The 11,266-nt window shown below is 46.3% G+C and overlaps 1 protein-coding gene across 1 annotated transcript; it reads left to right on the top strand.

Moving 5' to 3' along the window:
• Nucleotides 1-8,391: 8,391 nt before the first annotated feature.
• On the top strand, nt 8,392-11,158 carry AGABI2DRAFT_140058 (hypothetical protein; the record flags this gene model as incomplete). The annotated part of the gene is made up of 9 exons (XM_006453857.1): nt 8,392-8,711; nt 9,048-9,052; nt 9,096-9,184; nt 9,234-9,296; nt 9,347-9,722; nt 9,775-9,849; nt 9,894-10,283; nt 10,338-10,424; nt 10,476-11,158. 9 exons carry the CDS (start codon nt 8,392-8,394, stop codon nt 11,156-11,158), a joined length of 2,088 nt encoding a protein of 695 aa, XP_006453920.1.
• Nucleotides 11,159-11,266: the final 108 nt, after the last annotated feature.

Genomic DNA, 11,266 nt, shown 5'->3' with positions numbered 1-11,266 from the left:
GATCAATGCCAACGAAACAACAAGAATCGACACACGCGCAGGAAATATGCGACCCTATCCCACAAACATGGGCCGACGTATCGTCGACTTCATAGTAAAATTACCAGAATCACAGGGAATGGACTCAATTTTGGTGGTGTGTGATCGATTCAGTAAAATGGCTCACTTTATCCCAACTACGGAAACAACATCAGCGCTAGGACTAGCCAAACTGTTCAGGGATCATGTATGGAAGTTGCACGGGTTACCAGAAACGGTGATCTCAGACAGGGGACCACAATTTGCTGCAGACTTTACAAAGGAGTTGAATAAAATGTTGGGAATTGATACTAGGTTATCTACGGCGTTTCACCCACAAACAGATGGCCAAACCGAGCGAACCAATCAAGAACTAGAACAATATCTCCGATCATTTGTCGATCATAGACAAACTGATTGGCCCGATTGGTTAGCAACAGCGGAGTTTTCCTATAACAATAAAGAACAATCGTCAACAAAGGAAACTCCATTTATGGTCAACGTGGGAAGACACCCAAGAACTGGTTTCGATCTCCGACGACAAGGCAACCATCCAGCGGCAGTAGATTTTGCGGACCGCATGAAACTTCAACACGAGGAAACTCAAGCGGCCCTAAAAAAGGCACAAGATGACATGCGGAGGTATGCGGATAGAAGTAGGGGAGAAGCGGTGAAATACAAAGAAGGAGATAGAGTTCTATTGGCTACCCGGGACCTTCAAATTCAGGGACGACCAACTCGGAAACTTACGGAGAAGTTCATCGGGCCGTACACCGTTAAGAAGATCATTTCCCCCAACGCAGTGGAACTGGATCTTCCCCGATCTATTCGAATCCACCCAGTGGTTAACGTCAGCCGAATAGTAATGTACCGAGAACAAGTGGAAGGTCAAGGAAGCAAGCCGGCACCAGCCGTAGAAATAGAAGGAGAACAGGAGTGGGAAGTGGAGAAGATCCTGAATGCCAAGTGGCTCCGCGGAAAGAAGCGGTACTTAGTCCGATGGAAAGGATATACGGCAGAGGCAGACTCGTGGGAACCCGAAGAAAACTTGGCTAACGCCAAAGAATTGATTACTGAATTCCACCAACTCTATGGGGAACTCAATAGGATACATCACGTTTTACGTGACACAGGTTTCCAAGAACGGGAACTACCTAATCGATTTACAGCTAAGACTTTATTCGGATGGGATGACAAACAGTTTGATGCCGAATATCTTAAAAAATTGGAACGAAATTGGCTTTCTTAGCCCACGCAGAAAGGCCACAATCTACAACGCCACGAGCGACATTGTGTTAGAACTTTGCCAGAATGTCACGGCGTCACGCTGTCACATCTGTCACACTTTTTATTACATAATAATTTCCCTCTGCTGCTACAGTTCGACGGAGGCTAAACTATCGGCACACTGTTAAAATGGCACAAGCTACAGATCTACCTATCGAACTCATTGATCTTATCTTATCTTTTCTACCTCCGAACCACGCGGAGCAAGTACAATGGAGAAGGGCGGCGGCAGCTATAGGCAGAGAGGATAGGCCGGAAGGTTGGAACCTATCAGATCATCGGTGCAGGCGGTGTGGAAGGGTATGCTTAGCAATGTGGGACTATGAGGAACAGAAAGCGTGGGTGATACAGAGATGGGGATATTGGGGGCCGCGACAATGGGCAATAGCCGGATTCTTTGTGCTATGCCCCTGTGATGCGCTGATTGGGAATTACTTCGGGAGGCGTTGGTTCGTGTGAGAAGATTACCTGTCTAGGAGTTGTTTGTACTTGTGGACACTTTTATGGTTTGTTTGCTTTTGTTGACGTTTTTATGATCAAAGTTGTTCTTGTTTACCTTCTTCTTACTCCACGCTTCCTTTCCCATGTCAATGTATAATTAGTTTTATTTCTCATATGTTGCTTCTTTTCTCATGTCAAGTATATAAATAGTTACCTAGGGTAGTTGGTCTGTGCGCCGTAGTCTAGGTATATAAAGTAGGTAGAAACTTGTAGAAAACTCTGTCGAGTTCTCTTAGGTTCACGCCTAATATAACTTTTGTCACTTTCCTCTATTGTTCTTAAAGTTCAGGTGTGACCTGTGACATCTCAGTCACAGTCGCCCTAACAGTAGAACTCGACACCTCCGGGGATCGCACAGCACAGTGCCCTCCCCATCTCTTACTCTCTCACCGCCCTCCGCTCTCTGCGCGCCGTCGCGGCCGCCACACTCATAGCCGGTCCCTAGGCTCAAGGGGTGTCTGCGCATAAACATAACGTGCGCCGTGGACGTCAGTAGTTTGACACAGACTACTGATAAGACGAGACCTACCAGATTGTGTGGTGTTTTTATATATCCCTGTATTACCTCTTTTGTAACTTCCCGTATAAACCTTGTGCTGCGCTTGCATTGTCAAGTGGTACACGCAGAGGAGTGACACTGCCACATTAAGTGCGTGTCTAGATTAGCGTGAAGATCCGTCTTCGTATATAGCTTTATCTAGGGCAGTAGTCGTTCCCTTCGCCAGTGCGGCACTTCTTCAATACAAAAACCTTTTTTCTTTTAGTATACACATCCAAGTGAAGCAGGCTATTGGCTTCATTGGATAGGTGGATACGTACCAGGTGACAGGAAAAGACCTCCCTCACCTTCCTCAAAATTTCTCATCAAACACCGCCCGGAACTTTTCGAGTACCTTCTTCCGACTCCGAGGAAGAAGAAGAATACGTCTCGGAATCCCAATCAGAGGAATCCGAGCCAGAACAACGAGAACCATCCGTCTCCCCCTTACCCTTATATCAACCGCCTCCCCCCGACTACAACGAGCCAGACATGGCTACAGCACAACAAATTATGGACCAAGTGTCCGCCCAAGCCGCTCTCATCGCTCAACTGCAGCAGCAACTCGCCCAGCTGCAGAACAACCCGATTCAAGGACCGCCAGGACCGCAGGGTCCACCTGGAGACGACGGGGAAACTCCCATTGTCCAACAAGCACCGCCACAAATCGATGTGGCAAGACCAAAAATATTTTCGGGAGACGGGAAGGAACTGAGTGGCTTCATAACGGCATGCAAAATTTATTTGAGTTTAAAAATGGCAGGAAGACTACAAGGAGACCAGATTACATGGATATTGTCGTATGTACAAGGAGGGGCAGCAGAATCGTGGAAGGAAAACATCATGGAGATGATCGAAGGTGGTGAAGAAGAAGCTCCAGCCCACACGGAGGAGCTTTTTGACAGTCTACGGAACAATTTCGGGGATGCGGATGAGGAGAGTACGGCAGTAGGAAAGTTGAGGTTGATCGAGCAGGGAAGTAAAAGCGCGGAGGAACATGTACAGGAGTTTAAAAGGATTGCACGAGACAGCGGATACGAGGGACGAGCCCTCATTGAAGAATTCAAGAGAAGTCTGTCAGGAAGGATTAGGAAGGCGTTGATGGAGTCAGAGAACCCACCAACTACCATCAGGAGTTGGTACGAGAGGAGCATGAAGTTGGATAGGCAATGGAGGCAGGCAAAAGCGGAAGAAGACTATTATCGGCGGGGGCAAGCTAAACCCCAACCACGCACCCACACTTCAAACAACACTTTCGTGAGGCCTCAGCCTCAACGTCGAGATCCCAACGCGATGGATGTCGACACCGCCGCAGGACCCAGTCGAGGTCCTATCAAGTGTTACAAGTGTGGAAAGTTAGGGCATATGGCGAAGAACTGCTGGAGCAAGGCTCCGGCTCGGGATGTGCGAACTCTAGATGTGGATGAACAGCGGGAATATTGGAAGAGGGTGTTCGAGGAAGAGCAAAGAAATTTAAAAGAGTAAAGGAAGCCAAGTCTCCTCGTTGGACTTCCTACAACAAATTTGATGTACTATATAACGAAATCAATGTTTGTGATACGGTACAAGAGGAGAGTTTCCTTGTAAGGACAATACGACCTTTAAGGGAAATTAAGCTGAACGTGGGAGTGGAGAAATTAGACACACATGATGGAGTAGGAGTGCAGGCGTTGTTGGACAGTGGAGCGACGGGGATGTTTATGGATAAGGCGTTCGCAGAAGAAGAAGGGTTCAAGTTGGAACCATTAGAAAGACCAATTCCGGTTAAAAATGTCGATGGAACAATCAACGCATCTGGGGCAGTGACTCATCGAGTGGTTGCCAATGTGTACTACAAAGGCCATAAAGAAAGAGTACACTTCGAAATATGTGGCTTAGGAAAAAATAAAGTCATATTAGGAATGCCCTGGCTACAAATGCATAATCCGGAAATTGATTGGGAGAAAGGAGAGGTAAAGATGACCAGGTGCCCAGACGGGTGTGGGTACAAAGATAAAGGAAAAGCCAAAGAAAAACAGGAGGAAATACAAAAGGTAGAAGAGCCGAGGAAATCAACTAAGCAGTTGATGAAGGAAGCACGAGAGGAGGAAAAAAGGGAAAAGCCTGACATGTCACACAAACAATATGCAGGTTGGAAATTAGTTTCCTTTCCAAAGAAATCAAATTGGGGAACGGTGTTGCAGTATAGATGCGAAGAGTGTGGAACCCAAACATCGGAACACTTGTTGAGCAAACACAAATGCCCAGCAAGAGAGGAAATCGCCTTGGATGAGTTTGGGATGCCATACGAAGGAAGTGATGACGAAGAGGAAGGGCCAACTATGGCCAAAATAGAAGCATACGAAAAGGAACAAGAAGAGATACGAGATGAAGAAGATAGATTCGAACGGGTGAACAGGGCAGTAGGGAGATTCACCACTCCCAAAAATATCATCGAAGGAATTGCCCTGGGAGTAGAAGCAGCGTTTGCTAGGGAATTGGCACGAAACAGGCGTGCTAATAGTGGAGCTGAGGGGTTGGCGCAACAACCCAAAGAGAAAGCTGAGGGGTGGGCGCAATCACCCGGTGACGTGGCTGACCGATTAAATGGGGATAAGGCAGAACGTCTAGAAGAAGACAACAGCAAGACAGCCACCGCGGGACAAGCGGAGGCTGGACAGGTACGTCCTAAACGAATAAGCGCCCAAAGAAAAAATAGGAGTAGAGAAGAAGAAGGACAACTAGAGACGTGGGTGAGAGGAATGACAGAAGAAATGCCGGAAGAAGAGGAAATTCGAGGCATAGATTCAGTGGACCAACTTGTACCCAAACGGTTTCACAAATTCCTTAAGGTATTCAAACAGAAGGAATCAGAAAGAATGCCCACTAGGAAACCGTGGGATCACGCTATCGAGTTGAAGGAGGATTTCAAACCCAAGAAGGGAAAGATATATCCCTTATCACCGAACGAAAGAGAAGAAGTCCAAGCATTCATCAAGGACCAACTCCGAAAGGGATATATTAGACCTTCAAAATCTCCCCAAACCTCACCGGTGTTTTTTGTGCCAAAGAAGGATGGAAAGAAGCGGATGGTACAGGACTATCGATTTTTGAACGATTGGACGATTAAGAACAATTATCCTTTACCTTTAATTTCTGAACTTATAGACACTATGGGTAGCAAACGATTATTTTCTAAGATAGATTTACGTTGGGGTTACAATAACATTAGGATAAAGGAAGGAGACGAGTGGAAGGCAGCCTTTACTACTTTCATGGGTGCCTTTGAACCCACTGTTATGTTTTTCGGACTTACGAATTCGCCTGCTACTTTTCAGACTATGATGAACGAACTTTTTAGGGATTTAGTAAATACTGGAAAAGTGGCTGTATTTATTGACGATATCTTGATAGGAACAGACGACGAAGAAGAGCACGACAAGGTGGTGGAAGAAGTATTGCAGAGGTTGATGGACAATGATCTATTTGCAAAACCAGAAAAATGTGAATGGAAACGAAATGAAATGGGGTTCTTAGGGTGTATAATAGGGAGGAACGGAATCAAAATGGAGGAAAGGAAGGTGAAAGACGTAGTGGAATGGCCAACCCCAAAATGCGTTAAAGACGTACAGAAATTCCTAGGATTAGCAAATTACTATCGACGATTCATTGAAAAGTTTGCTAGTATTGCAAGACCGTTACACGCATTAACCAAGAAGGACAAAAAATGGAGTTGGGGAGATGAGGAGGAAGAAGCCTTTGGTACGCTAAAAGCAAAATTCACGTCACATCCAATTCTAGTAGCACCAGAACTGGATAAAGAACTAAAGGTGGAATCTGATGCATCGGCCTATGCCACGGGAGGAGAATTGTCAATGAAGTGCAACGATGGAAAGTGGAGACCAGTTGCATACATCTCCAAATCGATGACGGAAACGGAACGAAATTATGATATTCACGATAGGGAGATGTTGGGAATAATGCGATGTTTAGAGGAATGGAGACACTTCCTGGAAGGGGCAAAACATAAATTCGAAATTTGGACGGATCATCGCAATCTAGAATATTTCACGAAAGCCCAACAATTAAATCGACGACAAGCCAGATGGGCTTTGTATCTATCTAGATTCAATTTCGAGTTAAAGTTTCGTCCAGGAAAAACGATGGGGAAGGCAGACGCATTGAGCAGAAGACCTGACTTCGAGCAAGGGACAAAGGACGATAACAAGGACCAAACTTTGTTAAAGCCCGAATACTTTGCAATACGAGCATTAGAGGAAGGTCATATGTTAATTAATGCGGAGGAAGAGGAAATATTAGATGAAATCCGAAAATCAGAAGCAAAGGAGGATGACGTGGTAAAAGCAGTAGAAGAGATGAAACGAGCGAAAGTGAAGTCGTTGAGAGGAGATGAGTGGAAACTGGAGGAAGGTTTAGTGTTGAAGGAAGGAAAAGTCTATGTGCCGAAAGATGAGACGTTGAGGACAAAAATCATCCGACTACATCACGATACTCCCATTGCCGGACATGGAGGACAATGGAAAACAGTGGAAATGGTGACACGCAATTACTGGTGGCCCGGCGTCACTAAACAAGTCCAGAGATACGTAGAAGGATGTGATCAATGTCAACGGAATAAAAATCGACCGACACCACCGGCAGGTAAACTGATGCCAAATCCTATCCCTACCAAACCATGGGCCGACGTATCTGTCGACTTCATAGTGAAATTGCCAGAATCTCAGGGAATGGACTCAATCTTAGTGGTGTGCGATCGATTCAGTAAAATGGCTCATTTTATTCCAACTACGGAAACAACATCGGCGCTAGGACTAGCCAAGTTGTTCAGGGACCATGTATGGAAGTTGCATGGATTACCGGAAACGGTGATCTCAGATAGGGGACCACAGTTTGCCGCAGACTTCACAAAGGAATTGAACAAAATGTTGGGAATCGATACCCGGCTATCTACGGCATTCCACCCGCAAACTGATGGCCAGACTGAACGAACCAATCAAGAGTTAGAACAATATCTCCGATCATTTGTCGACCACAGACAAACTGATTGGCCTGATTGGTTAGCAACGGCAGAGTTTTCTTATAATAATAAAGAACAATCATCAACAAAGGAAACTCCATTTATGGTCAACATAGGAAGACATCCGAGAACTGGCTTTGATCTCCAACGACAAGGCAATCACCCGGCAGCAGCGGAATTTGCGGATCGCATGAAGCTTCAACACGAAGAAACTCAAGCGGCCCTAAAAAAGGCACAAGATGACATGCGGAGGTATGCGGATAGAAGTAGGGGAGAAGCGGTGAAATACAAAGAAGGAGATAGAGTTCTATTGGCTACCCGGGACCTTCAAATTCAGGGACGACCAACTCGGAAACTTACGGAGAAGTTCATCGGGCCGTACACCGTTAAGAAGATCATTTCCCCCAACGCAGTGGAACTGGATCTTCCCCGATCTATTCGAATCCACCCAGTGGTTAACGTCAGCCGAATAGTAATGTACCGAGAACAAGTGGAAGGTCAAGGAAGCAAGCCGGCACCAGCCGTAGAAATAGAAGGAGAACAGGAGTGGGAAGTGGAGAAGATCCTGAATGCCAAGTGGCTCCGCGGAAAGAAGCGGTACTTAGTCCGATGGAAAGGATATACGGCAGAGGCAGACTCGTGGGAACCCGAAGAAAACTTGGCTAACGCCAAAGATTGATTACTGAATTCCACCAACTCTATGGGGAACTCAATAGGATACATCACGTTTTACGTGACACAGGTTTCCAAGAACGGGAACTACCTAATCGATTTACAGCTAAGACTTTATTCGGATGGGATGACAAACAGTTTGATGCCGAATATCTTAAAAAATTGGAACGAAATTGGCGAACGTGGAGGTCTTGAAGGGTCGTCTCCGGAGGAGCCGACTTTAAGGAGGGGGTACTGTTAGAACTTTGCCAGAATGTCACGGCGTCACGCTGTCACATCTGTCACACTTTTTATTACATAATAATTTCCCTCTGCTGCTACAGTTCGACGGAGGCTAAACTATCGGCACACTGTTAAAATGGCACAAGCTACAGATCTACCTATCGAACTCATTGATCTTATCTTATCTTTTCTACCTCCGAACCACGCGGAGCAAGTACAATGGAGAAGGGCGGCGGCAGCTATAGGCAGAGAGGATAGGCCGGAAGGTTGGAACCTATCAGATCATCGGTGCAGGCGGTGTGGAAGGGTATGCTTAGCAATGTGGGACTATGAGGAACAGAAAGCGTGGGTGATACAGAGATGGGGATATTGGGGGCCGCGACAATGGGCAATAGCCGGATTCTTTGTGCTATGCCCCTGTGATGCGCTGATTGGGAATTACTTCGGGAGGCGTTGGTTCGTGTGAGAAGATTACCTGTCTAGGAGTTGTTTGTACTTGTGGACACTTTTATGGTTTGTTTGCTTTTGTTGACGTTTTTATGATCAAAGTTGTTCTTGTTTACCTTCTTCTTACTCCACGCTTCCTTTCCCATGTCAATGTATAATTAGTTTTATTTCTCATATGTTGCTTCTTTTCTCATGTCAAGTATATAAATAGTTACCTAGGGTAGTTGGTCTGTGCGCCGTAGTCTAGGTATATAAAGTAGGTAGAAACTTGTAGAAAACTCTGTCGAGTTCTCTTAGGTTCACGCCTAATATAACTTTTGTCACTTTCCTCTATTGTTCTTAAAGTTCAGGTGTGACCTGTGACATCTCAGTCACAGTCGCCCTAACATCTAGCCAAATCCAAGAAACTGCAAATAAAGATTCTTGGAGCGCAGCGCCGGCTCGGTAACATGGAAAACAAGCTCAGGATGGCTTTGGATGCGGTATGTGGTTCATATGGCTTAAATTCACAGAGCTAACAAACCGCGGTAGGAACGTCCACCGATGGACTCTTCTATTACTGGAACAGTTCCCAATCCTGAGTCTAGTGCAATGGTAAGTTTCTGTATTACTCAGGTCACTACTGGGAGCTCAGTATTGGCTAGGACGTCGATGCTACCCCTATTGAAATGCCTGTTACCGTCGGGGATGCACCTGGAGAACACTCTGAAAGTTCAACAATCGCTAACAGTGCTGGAACGCTCTCATTGGCGGTGGATGCACCGAGCGCTCTACTCGCACCGGAAAGGGGGAATCACCAACTGCAGCCGCACTTAATGCAATCTTTTGGAATACGTCCGTCTGATGTGTTTCCGCCCGTTTTTTCCACGCCGGCAGCCCCAGAAACACCTAGTCTTTCATTGCCGGTGCCTCCTCTGGGCCCCTCTCTACCGGCAACGACTTCTGAAGACGGTAATATCACCTTCAGAGGCATGGGGTTGGAGGATGATGTGGATATGAACTTGGTTACCGCGGAAGATAGTGAGCCAGTTGCCGGTATTCTGTTACTCAATATTGACAGTTTTTATTGCAGAGGCAGAGATGCAACAAGCCTTGTTCGCTTCGCACTTTAGCAAGCCCAAACCGCCTGCCAAAGCAATACGGAAAAGTCGGTGTTCCCGTTTATTGACCGTATCTATACATGACTTATAGTGACCGGTTTAATAGGAGTCGAATACGTAGAAGTCTCCAATTCGGAGGATACAGGAGACTCGGCCATCTTTCAGGACGATGAAGAAGGTGACGGCAAAGATGCCAAGCAGTCAGGGGAGATAGGAGTTGTAGAACGAATTTCTCCCACTCAATCCGGCGCTGTCCGTCTGAATCCCCTGCCCGATGCAAAGAACATTCGAGGACGTAAAGAGAAGAGTGGAGCGGCGGTTAAACCAGAGAAAGATCGCGATAGTGGTGGACTGATCACCAAGGATAAGGTAAATCGCAAGGATGATGTAGCGTCGAGCTTGAAGGAGGAAAAAAATTTGAAGGGGAAAAAGAGGGAGATTCAGGACAGCGAGGACGACGATGATGAGGAAGATCAGGGAGGTAAGACAGTTGACCAATCGTGCAAATTTTAACGCTCATTCCGTTTGTTGACAGACTATCGCGCTTCTGATTATTTAATCGCGAAGGCCGCACGTGTGGCTGCTACGTTGGCGAAGCGACGGAAGCGCTTAGCAGACCCCGGTAGGGTTCTATCATGTTCAAATATATATTTTACTGAAAAAATCCTCCAAGTATCTCATGCGAAATTCTTGGAGGATTGGTTAAATGCACGGTCCGCCGCCGAACGCCCACCGCTCCCTCATGGAATCAACCTCGTGCGATACGATCCTGACTATCTCCCTGCCGTCGCAACTGCAAATTACGATCTTACCTTGCAAATACTTCAGAATCAAACGAAGAACTACCTATGTATCCCTCACACCCATTTGAACAGAAAACTCTTTTCGGAGGTTGACAACCTTCAGGGGCCAATCCGAATCTGGGGAATCCCTTTTCGTCGAAAACAAAATTCCAATTCCTCTTCCAAAGTTCTCCGCTCCCCCGATCATTTCCATTGTGGTTGCCACGAGAAAGTTGCGTTGGCTGGTTTCATCATGTGGAAGACGTGGAAAGCTAAAGCGATGATTAACGGCAAGCTGGTAGTTGAGGGACTACACCAGCATCAAGCTTTCCATCCCCGCGATGTCCTCTTCATTCTACAGTTCCTGAAGTCAAAGTTCGGCTATACCGTTGAGGATATGTTTACGGGTTCCTCGGATGATGAGGAAGCGTCGAGAAAGGAGGCACAGGTGATGAAGAAAGTGGCTAATTTTTGCGCACGCCGCCATCACGAACTGACCGGCCAGGAGATGACCTTGGATACTAATTCCTCGGAGATATTGGAGGAGGAGCTTACGGTCCCTCAATGGATTTAAACAAGTGGTATGTTGTCATTCTGTAAGACAGGGTCACCCGCACTCATATGACGCCATTCAGTGACTGGTAAGGAGGGTCAGGGGTATAATACTATTTATATTACCTAG

This window comes from Agaricus bisporus (assembly GCF_000300575.1).
Source record: "Agaricus bisporus var. bisporus H97 unplaced genomic scaffold AGABI2scaffold_1, whole genome shotgun sequence".
NCBI classification, from domain to species: domain Eukaryota; kingdom Fungi; phylum Basidiomycota; class Agaricomycetes; order Agaricales; family Agaricaceae; genus Agaricus; species Agaricus bisporus.
Note: the sequence above shows the minus strand (reverse complement) of the source record. Positions and strands in the feature narration are given on the sequence as shown.